The sequence below is a fragment of the Anolis sagrei genome, chromosome 4, assembly GCF_037176765.1.
Source record: "Anolis sagrei isolate rAnoSag1 chromosome 4, rAnoSag1.mat, whole genome shotgun sequence".
Taxonomy (NCBI): Eukaryota; Metazoa; Chordata; class Lepidosauria; order Squamata; family Dactyloidae; genus Anolis; species Anolis sagrei.
Genome location: NC_090024.1, coordinates 226384083 through 226395774, shown reverse-complemented (window position 1 = coordinate 226395774; position 11692 = coordinate 226384083). Strand labels below are relative to the sequence as shown.

Sequence of the window (11692 nt, the reverse complement as noted above, 5' to 3'; positions counted from 1 at the left end):
GAACATATAAATTACTTTCCAAAGATGCTCTAGTGCTTTAGTTGTAATTTTGGGTCATAAAAAAGTGTTGACCGGAACTTTTATACTCATTTATATTCAACTACTTGTGTTTTTATTCATATTTTTGTTGTACAGAAACACATTGTCTGCTATATTTTGGTGTTGCATTATGAGAAGTCTTCCACTAGTGTTTGCATATGTATCCACAGAAGAATGCCAACACATGTTTCGCAGCAGCTTTTATGTAAGCCAAAATGACCTCCAATTTTTTAAAGATGAAATCATGACAAGTTTCAAAAACAAATAATGGTGTCTTTATTTGCAAGTACAAGGAGTTCAAAAATGAGAAAAGACCCTGTTTTGCTTCTTTGATTAATTTGAAGGATGAACACTTAAGATTAAATATTCAGCATGACCGGAGAGAGCTATACAGCTAGAGGAGGACAAGCCAGGATAGAACCTATAAAGCTGTTGTGTGTGATCCATCATCCCACAGCCACATTGAACATTAAAACTCCATGCTGTATAACTAGGACTCACTATAGACAAGACACAGGGAAAGGGATGGTGGTGTCATCCATGTTGCATCTTAACCCATTCATACAAAGCTAGAAAAGAATGAAATGCTGGCTTCCTGTTGTATTATTAGAGGTTCTCAGCTTGACATTTCCACTTAATCAGAGCTGGTAGACAGGATGCCTGCCAAGCAACAGATGTGCCCATATAACTTGGATGCTGTAATCAAATCACCCACTGTTTGTACCATCCCAATTAATTCAAACTGCGCAAAGGGCAATAGATAATAATCCTAATGAGTTCTTCAAATCATTTCCTTTAAAACAAAACAAAGATAACTTCAGCTCTATTTTTATTAGATATAATACAAAGTGATATTGACTGGAGCATTATATCATTTGAGAAATTGCACACTACTAGATAACAAAGGCTTCCTTTGTAAGAGGGAAAGCAGATGAGTGGGAAAGAGCTAGAAATCACACACATTGACATTTTAGAAATAGTAAGCTGTATGCGTAATCCAATTGGAAGACTCGTCCTTAGAGCGTTTGGCTGAGCTGTGGGAAGTAAAAATAGACTTATATGCTTCAGACTTCTCAGCATTTGCAATGGGCCGCTTCACATTTTTGCTTTCTTTTCCAGATGAAGATGAAGCACTCTCATTGACTGCTGCGTAACAAAGCAGATAGACACTGTATGTTAACTCCTTTGATAAAACTGTACGTAAACAAATAGATAAACAGAAATAGGACTAGCTAAAACACACTCATGTTACATGTTAGGCATGTTAAATTGGTCAATTTTCTCCCAACATTTCCATGTTCAGCACAGGTGAATTTTGAGACTTCTGAAAATCAAGCAAAAATATGGTTTCTCTATTTTTTTAATTTAATTTAGGAATAACAAAATATGGAAATATGGGATGGATGACATCTGGCTTGACAACAAAACATGTTCAGGAGATGTTGAGGATTTAGTAGGCCACAAATTGAACATGAGTCAGCTCATGATACAGTCTTCAAATATTCTAGGGTGTATCGACAATATAACATCCGGAGTGAAGTAAAAAGTTTGGAAATTAAGCATTGTGAAGAATGGCTTAGGGAGATGAGTACTGCACCACAGACGTTTGGACTAGATACTCCTTGGGGTCTGTTCCATCTGTCATTCGATTATTCTAGTCCACATGAATAATGTCTAGAGGAGCTCCTCAATCCAATTAAATGGTTTCAAATTTTGCTTTGAAATCTTAGTTAAGTTGTAACCTTAGTTGATGTTAATTGTGAATGCCTAACACATAGTATTTAATTGTGGTTAAAGAAATGAGGCAAACTCAGGGGAGCTGCTCATTCAGGAAAAGCAGATAAAGCGCCTGCAATCCCCTTCAGAACTTATTTAACTAAGAGATGGGCCATGTTATGGCTCCCACCTGCCCAAAGTAAAGTTCTAGATGAACATTTGGATACACTGGAAAGTTTGAAACCAACCTGTACTCTTGCAGAATGCAATGCTTCTCTTTTCTCCAGATTTAGTAACTGTGGCATTCTTTTCAGTATTTGCTTCAGAAGGTTTGGATGAATCTTTTAAAAAAAAGGGGGTGGAGAAAGAGGGGGGGGGGGGGAATCAGAGAACAAAGCTTACCAGAATACAAGAAGGTAAAATGATCTGGATCTTTTATTCAACTGAATAGACAGTTATCAAAACCAGAAAATGCCAACTGGATGCCCCCCCCCCCCCCCGCCACAAGGGTCTTCCTCCAGGGGCAAAGCAAGAATGGGCAACTTGGAAGTCCCTGGACAGACACAGAAGTGGAGTGGGCAGATCACAGGACAATCTCACAAAATGGCACCACCTAGAAGAATCCTCCACCTTGTGTGACTGTGGAGCAGAACAAACACCTCCTCATCTGTGCCCACAATGGCCTGCCTCATGCATAGATGAAGAATTGTTTAAAGCTACAGACAATGCGGTCACTGTTGCCCGTTTTTGGTCTAAAATTCTTTAGCCGTTTGTGCTCCCTCTGTTTTATCAGTTTTACACTTATTTATACAATGCTTTTGACACAAAATAAATAAATCAATCAAAATAACAGAATAAAATAAGCCAGATTTAGTTTATTGCTAAAGTGACAAATTTATGTGGTTGTGATCAAAAAAGAAAACTGAATTTCATTCCCTCAGCATTCTTCATATTTTCTGAGTAGAACTGTGACTTACCTTCAATGGGTTCAGGCTTCACGGTGGTCTCTGCTGCCTTAGATTTCTTGGATTTCTGAAACAAGGGAGGAAAAACTGATTTTGGGAGTTCTGCACAGATGCACTATGACAACAAGAAGTTCCAAATCTGACATTTGAAACAAGTGGTAAAAGTGCTTATTAGTGGGAGTAAAAGGTTTTACATTTACATAATAAAATCAGGACTACCTTACTGGCAACATTCCTATATGTCTGAAGGAGCACCTCATCCTATGACAACTACTGAGACAAGGAGATAAAGCAAAGAAGATTCTTCTTCAGCTTCATCTAGTGCCTGAGATCCTGGGTAAGAGGACAAAACTTTCTCTAAATTGGCTTTCCTTGTTTGAACTCTGTCTTTATGGAATCATAGCTGACTAGGTTGTTGCAGGTTTTTCGGGCTATATGGCCATGTTCTAGAAGCATTCTCTCCTGACGTTTCACCTGCATCTATGGCAGGCATCCTCAGAGGTCTTGAGGTTTGACTCGGTTTCTCAAGGTACCACTTATCTGAGATCTAAGGAATTCTTTGGCTGCATTAACTGAAGTGAGACCACACGCAGGAATCCTTGCTAACAAAACATTTTACAATAAAGAAATTTGGACTTCCATGTGAAAAGCTGGTTATGAGTGTATAAACAATTTAATTCACTGAATCATGAAACTACACAGATGACATGGACCACAAGAAGCATCCAAGTTCAACTGATTGCCTTAACAGAAATCCCTCATGAGAGCATTCTTGAGACAGTCAGCCAATTTGTGTAGAATAAAGTAGAGTTTATCACCTTCTGAGCAGTCTGTTGTATAGATGAACAGTTCTTCCTAATGTTTAACGTAATCTAGTTTTTTTGTTATTTGAATCCAGTGCAGCAGATTCTTTTTCCTGAAACAGCTAATCATGTTCATTCCATCTTTCACCTGACAGTCCTTGAGATATTTTAAGAGGGATATCATATGGCCTATAAGTTTTCTTTTCTCCAGGCAAAACATATCTAGCTCTTTCATATGACTTTATTAGCAGATTCTTTAACATCTTGGTTGCCTCCCTACAGGTATGTTCCAGCTTGTCAATACTGTTTTAAAACTTTGGTACACAGAACTTCTATGTCAGACCAGTATAACGAACCTAACTTGTTTCTTCCATTAATTTGCCAATGAACAACTCTTCCTTCTATGAGATGAGAGGGGCAACAACAACAACAACAACAATATCCCTCTCCTAGACAGGACAGCATAGGGCAGGGTACATAGATCTAAAGAAAAGTTACTTTTCTGTTGCTAATAGAGTTGAAATTTTATTATCTGTCTTTTATTGTGCTTTGCCCCTAGTTCTCACATGACCAATATGGGCCTTCTTGCGCTGAAATCCCTCAATACCACCTTAACTGACCAAATGTCAGACAGAATATAGGTCTATTGGTCCATGATTAACATCATGACCGTTTTTCTTCTATACAATATTTAATATCTTTGCTTGATCAAGACGCCAGAGATGCTTTGAAAGTTTGCATCATTGTTTGGATGTTGGACCAATAAAGGTGTCACTGCTTGTGTACTTTGTTATATTTTGCTGAGCAGCCACATGCACTTAAATAAAATTTGCTCCTAGATGGAGTTTATTATTTGAAATGAACTATCATATTTGTTTGATTCTAAGGTCATCAATCATAAGGCACACACTATTTTCAGTACTACCAACATATAGATAGATAGATAGATAGCTAGCTAGCTAGCTAGATAGATAGATAGATAGATAGATAGCACCTGAGACTCTAAGATGCATGCCATTTTAGAGATGTTTATATCAGGGAAAATGTGCATCTTAGAACAGATAAAATACAGTAATTTTAAAAAAAGTCAAATACACAGTTGCAAAAATCAAAACTATTGGATATAGAAAAATATATCACATAAAACTACTGGTGAGAAAGACAACAAAGCTGATGGTTTTCCCTATCATACCCAGCAGGTGGCAATAAAGGGCTTTTCTCTAATTAGCCATAGGATACATGGCTGGATAGGGCAAATATTAGACTCTCCTTCCCCATCCTTCCCTCCTCCTCTTCTTCTTTTATCCAAACTATTACTGAGATTTAGGGGGATGTAATTTACTTGGAAGCAATCTGGATGGGCAGGCACTTGAAAGTCACACGTCTTGATCTCCATTTTTAAACTCTATATTTTCAGGATGTTTTATTGGAATTGCCAACCCAGATTCCCCAACACTTTGCCCTTCTCTCCAGACACCCAAAACTGTGCAGAAAAAATGTAATATTGGAAGTGCATCACAAAGGGAGGGGGGGGGGGGAGAATGCAGAGTGGAACAGGTATGCATGAGTGGGAAATCAGAACTCCAAAGCTTTAGGAAACCTTTGGAGCTCCCCAGGGTTCCCCAGTCAATTTTAAATGCTGAATTTTAAATTTACATTCTATTGGTACTATATTTTAATTCTTGTACTACGCCTTTTATGGCATTTTATAATAATGTGTTCTAAATGTGTTGTACCCCAACTTGAACCCTGAGAAGAGGTAGGTAGAAATAAATGTTATTATTAGTATTAGTACTACTACTACTACCTCCTATAGTCAATGATGTTAGGATTCAGGAAGCTTGTGATTAGAGCAATAAGTAACAAATGGAACGGAGTTAAGTCATTACAGACAAAAGAAATAGAGGAAATAATTAGGAACATGAATAAATAAAAATAGAAAAATATAATGAATTAGAAAAAAAGATGATATTAAGATGGTATAGAACTCCTGGACAATTGGCTTATATGGTAAAAGGAAAGAATTCAAAGTGTTGGCATTGTAATAAAGAAAAGGGTACTTACTCACACATGTGGTGGGAGTGTTCTGAAATAAAAAAATTCTGGCAAATGATACAAGGAAAAATTCAGGAGATATTCCAGATAAAAATTCAAATTAATAATGATTTGCTACTATGGGGAGTGTTGGATCATCCGAGTATAATAACTAATTGCCAGGAGTTATTTAAGGTAACAATAAGAGCAGCCCATGTGGTGATTGCTAGAGGATGGAAAGACAAATCGAAATGGACGTTAAGTAATTGGAATGATTATATGTATGACCAAGTGCTGTTAGATATTACAGGAATTATGTCTAAGCAAACACCAAGAATGGACAAAGAAAAGATCATTACAAATAGATGGAAGGTCTACTTCAACTGGGTGAAAAATGGAGGAGCCACTGATCACATCAAAGAAAAAAATACAAAGACTCTACAAGTGGCTGGATCTGCAAGATTAGCTAGAAATATACTGTGGTTGAAGAGGGAGGGTGAGGGAGGGAGGGAGGGAGGGAGGGAGAGGGAGGGAAGATGGAGATAATGTAATATACACCAGTGTGAATTAGCATAATGTCTTTAATATTTGTTGAATTACTCAGGATTTATATGTGTAACATTTGGAATTTGGCTTATTGATCTGTGTGTATAACAGAATAAAAATATCTTTTTTTAAAAGGATTCAGGAAGCTTGTAAAGTCCTAACTCATCAAGGAGACACAGACTTCCAAGTAATGCAGCTTAATCAGCAGTTTATAACTCAATTTTGTGTGGTATGAAACAGGCAGGAAAACCAGGACATTATATGGAGTCCTTGGTAATTTAAAGTGAGGTGAGGTGAAGGTGATTTTGGCGTTCACGTATTTTGTAGGCTAATACATTATCACCACCAAAAGAGATACTAGTATCATTTTCCTTTCCTTCACTTAGAAATGCCTTCTTAGGCAAAGGAATCTCGTCCAGTACCACTCCTTTGGAGAATAACACTTCAGAGGCAAAGCTAATCTTTTAGTAATATAGAGAAGCCTAATAGCATTATATGCTTGGATATCCTCCAGCTTCCAGCATGAAAGCTGTCTTAACATCAATTTTCAACATGAATGTTAGCTGCAGAAGCTCACAATTGATTAAGTTTCATTCCCAACAGGAAGCCAGATGCATAAGCGAAAAGAGGCCTTGATGATGCAGTTGCTAGGGAATTTGTTCTTGCACGTCATTTCTCCCTACCATAAAAAGCTTGAGACATTGATTATAGAACTGAAACTGTTATCTTGATTGGAGACAGTGAGGCTCCCAAAACCTTGCTTGAAAAATGCAAAAGAAAGCTGAAGAGATGAAGAAAGGTCCACAATATTAAAGAATTCCTCCCTTTACATTGTGTGCTTTGGGATGCCTGAAAATGCTTTCAGTAGGACTTCAAATCCTTCTATTACGTGGGACTGCCTTTGAAGACAGCTCAATTAGTACAAGATCAGTGGCCAGGTTACTAACAGGAGCGCCGCCCAGGGAGTGAACCACTCCTATGTTGCAGCAGCTCCCAGCAGCTGCCGATCTGCTTTCCAGCTAGATACAAAGTGCTGGTCATTACCTTTAAAGCCCTAAATGGATCAGGTCCAGGCTATTTGTCAAACGACATCTCCTCTCATGTTCCAACTTGGACACTGCGGTCAGCAGAGAAGGCCCTACTCTCAGTTCCACCCCTGTCTGAAGTGCGGGAATGAGAGAGAGGACCTTCTCTGCGATCGCCCCCAGCTCTGGAATTCCCTCCCTAATGAAATAAAAATGCCCCCCCTCACTTCTCTCCTTCAAAAACAATAAAAAACATATATGCCCTCAATGCACTTTACCACTGATTTGTCTGCGTTCCCTCATTTCTCTTTGAAAACCCTGTATCAGTTATATACTACCTCGTTCATGCCCAGTGTTATTTTTTAAATTTTAAACTATTACATTTGGCCCGGCCATAGGTTTTTAAATGCTTGTGTGTTACTGTTTACTGTTTATGTGATTTATATTAATTGTATTGTATTGATTGTTTTTGTTATTGATGTACTGTGGGCTTGGCCTCATGTAAGCCGCACCGAGTCCCTTGGGGAGATGGTAGCGGGGTATAAATAAAGTATTATTATTATTATTATTGTTATTGTTATTATTATTTCTGTACTCTGGCATATGGAAAGGAGGATGACTAGAAGATTATATTTGCTCAATAGTCTTGTTCCAAATTTGTCATCATATTCTGGCCCATTTGGTTTTGTTTTAGTTTACTCTGTTGATCTCACTGGTATAATCTAGAACAGGCATGGGCAAACTTCAGCCCTCCAGGTATTTTGGGAGTTGGGAGTCCAAAACATTGAAGAACAGGAGTTTGCCCATGCTTAATCTAGACAATTTGCATCCAAGTATTATCCAGACCTGAAATTACATAATTTACAATATCATCATGATATGGCATGTTTAGACTGGTATGACAATATCTGTGGATAGCCCATTATTATATTTCTAAAAAGCTCTACTAATGTCATGGAAATGTGAGTATGTAAGCGTATTGGTGTGTTTATGTGAGTGTATATGATGAGGACTGGTGGACTGGTAAATTCTAAATTCTGTATTTGAATGGTCAGCATGTTTGCTAGAATTGCCTTAGATTTCACCACCCAATCTTCACATTCAGAAAAATAATTACACTTCTGTTTAGCAGCATCTAACTGATGTAGCAGAAAATTTGAAGGGGTAAATTAATGGAATTATTGCTCCATTCAGAATTCTTGCTAGAATTTTCACATTCCTGATGGACAGGAGAAAGCAAGCCTCCTCCCCGTTCATGTAGAACAGGGGTTCCCAAATTAAGGTCCAAGGGCCGAATACGGCCCTCCAAGGTCATTTACCCAACCCTCACTCAGGATCAACCTAAGTCTGAAAGGACTTGAAAGCACACAACAACAACAACAACAACAACAACAACAACAACCCTATCTCCTCAGCCAAAAGCAAGCCCACACTTCCCACTGAAATACTAATAAGTTTATATTTATATATACTAATAAGTTTATAAGTTTATAATTGTTCTCCATTTTAATCATTGTATTGCTTTAAGTGTTCTTTGCACTACAAATTAGATATGTGCAGTGTGCTTAGGAATTCATTCATGTTTTTTTTTTCAAATTATAATCCGGCCCTCCAACAGTTTGAGGGACTGTGACCTGGCCCTCTGTTTAAAAAGTTTGAGGACCCCTGATGTAGAAGAACAGTTACTCCAGTTTAGGGTAGATCTACACTATAGAATTAATGCTCTTTGACACCACATTAACTGCCATGGCTCAATGCTATGGAATCCTGAGAGTTGTAGTTTGGTGAGGCACCAACAATTTGCCCGAAAAGGCCAAAGACCTTGTCAAACTACAATTGTCATGATTTTGTCAAGAAAACATGAGGATCACCATATACTGAAGTCAACTTCTACATACATAAGAACAACAACCCACTACTTCTTATCCAATCTATACTCGTGTCTTCACAAGTGCAAATAACTCAAAACAATGTGTTCAGACAAAGACCTTACCTTTCCCAGCTTACTCTTTAGTCTTCTTTCTTCCATTCGTTTCTTCAGCACTTCGACATCTTCCTTGGTGCCATTAAGTACAATCACATCCTCCTCTTGAAATGGGATCCCACACTTTAAAGAAAAAAAGCAAACAAGACATCATCACTATTGTCGTCATCATTACCACTGCATTCATTTCTTCCTTCCTCTTGTTTTTGTTTTATTTAAACCTTACCTGTTTCCCATCCTTGGGAAAATGGTACAGATGAGAAATCTGTTATCAACATGCACAAAGAATATGATAATGCTCTAACAACAACAACAACTGTGTTTATATCCCCACCACCATCTCTCTAAAGCAGTGGTTCCCAACCTTTTTTTGACCAGGGACCACTTCACCAGAGACCACTCTCCAACATTAGCACCAAAAGGGTTACGAATCAATTTTTGGTAAACTTTAGATTAGGCTTGGCTATTTGGGGTGCTGATTCAGAAAACTGCATTAGTTAGACCACATCAGCTCTAATTTCTGATACAGAACAGATGCCGTCCAGTAGTCACCATCTACTCACCCACAGAAAACCATATTTAATAATCTAGAACTGATATGCTAGAAATAATCTTTCGTGGGTAGTCAGCCTCTCCTCTCCTGATATCCCCGTTGTCTCAGCACTGTAAGAGGGTTTCGCGAGACCAGTCACTCTCATTGCCATGTGGTTTTAGGCAACAGTGTAGTAATGTTGGACCATTCTTGTGGACCATTGTTGATCCACGGACCACAGGTTGGGAACCACTGCCCTAAAGGGACTCGGGGCAGTTTACAAAGCAACAAAGTGCAACACAAAATACTAACAGCATTAAAAAGGAAGTAGTAGGGCTGAAGGTCACATTGGGCTCACTGTCGTTAAAATGAACGTGAAAGTCCCACTGAGTTCAATGCAACCCACTGGATCTAACCTACAGGACTCAAAGAGAAATCAGCAGCATTAAGTTACAAAACAATTTACTGAAAACAACAGAACTGAACTGCTTTTATCCTTTTGATTTCAGTGGGACTCAAATCTGACTGGTATCTTTTGGATTGGTTCGTATGGTCTACTAATTCAATTTTGAATTTATTTGTAGCTTAATTGTTTTATATATCCCAAATAGATGGATTTATTTCTAATCTATACATCTACCAAGGGACACAAGGTAGCCACAAAATAGCTAACTTTTAACTTGTATATGCTTTTACATTATTTTATCTTGTTATGTATTATTTTTATCTTGTTACTTTTAAGGTGATGATTTTAGTTAGATCTTAGAACTCTACTGTTTTTAGTTTATTCTTTTGTGAGTCACCTTAAGTTCAAATCCAGGAAAGGGCAGCATAGGAATGGAATACATTAAATTATACCCACAATAATTCTGTAAGGTGAGTTAGATTGAGAAAATAGTAATTTCTGGATTGGACAAGTGGCTAAAGAAAGGCAGTTTTTGTTTACTTCGAACATCATTTCTCAATGATTATCAGGTATCCTAAAGTAGTATCAACAACTTCACTGTTGATTCATTTTCTTTACTTTGAGTTATCTACATTTAGATCTCCACCACATCTAAATCAAATAATAATAATAATAATATCTTGTTTAATTTTGTTCTGAACTCATAAAGAGGTAAAATTAAAAAAAATGTGCATTTGATATGTTTCTGTTTTAGGGAACAAAACCCTTGACCTGAAACAGAATAAAATTTGTTTTGCTAAGTGCCTCATAAAGCTACAAACAAAAACTATACAAATTAGAAATGATAAAATAACATAGAGGCTGACTGTCTGTTACAACAGAATAAAACAGACAGAAGTAAACTATCATTTCCAATGTTGATTGCATTTTTCATCTATGAATATTTGTATGGCATTTCATATCCATAAGACTAGCTAATATAGAAAAATATGGATAATTTTGAGTCAATTACATTCATTTTGTGTGCAAATATGAGCAAAAAGAAACTGTACTTCCATAAAGCAGTCGTATTTCCCACAGCAGGGTTCCCTTTTTACACACTCAAACACACACACAATTTATTTCAAAAAACAGTTCTCAGTCTCTTAAACCAAGAAGACACAGCCTGAAATGTATTTTTTATTATCTACTTGGTAACCAGTTCTCTAATCTTACATTATAATGAGCCTTTTATTTACAAGCGTATTGCAAGTGTTGGAAATGACAACCTTCTTCAAGTCTCCTCTAGTAATGTTTATATATGATCCTGTTGCTTACTGTTTTCTATATGTATGTTCTGGTATGCAACTTCCTTTACTCGATTGTTTCTGAGAGGTTATAAAAGGGGGTGCAGACAACACGCTCCCTCCCTCCCTCCCTCCCCCCCTCTCTCTCTGAATATGTGACCTGTTGGTAGCTATTTTGTTATAAGAGAAATGCCCTGTCTGGATGGCACACAGAATCACCTCAAACATATCTGAACCTGGACTGATACGTTTTGTACCTGTGAATGCTGAACACATGAAGGTTGTCAGTAAACCAAATACGTTATTATATCCAAGTCTGCTTCACTTTTGTCTCTTGAGAGCATGATATAAAACAA

At 37.5% G+C, this 11692-nt stretch overlaps 1 protein-coding gene across 1 annotated transcript in view; it reads right to left on the bottom strand.

Annotated features, from left to right (window-relative positions):
* Positions 1-291: 291 nt before the first annotated feature.
* The window catches only part of RTF2 (replication termination factor 2), a 61870-nt gene continuing 50469 nt past the window's right edge, over positions 292-11692 (bottom strand). Inside the window, exons 6-9 of the mRNA XM_060772070.2 lie at positions 9122-9235; positions 2733-2787; positions 2004-2096; positions 292-1185 (exon numbers count right to left, since the gene is read on the bottom strand). Of these exons, the coding sequence (XP_060628053.1) occupies positions 1010-1185; positions 2004-2096; positions 2733-2787; positions 9122-9235 (438 nt within the window). The 3' untranslated portion in view covers positions 292-1009. The remainder of the gene's footprint in view (positions 1186-2003; positions 2097-2732; positions 2788-9121; positions 9236-11692) is intronic.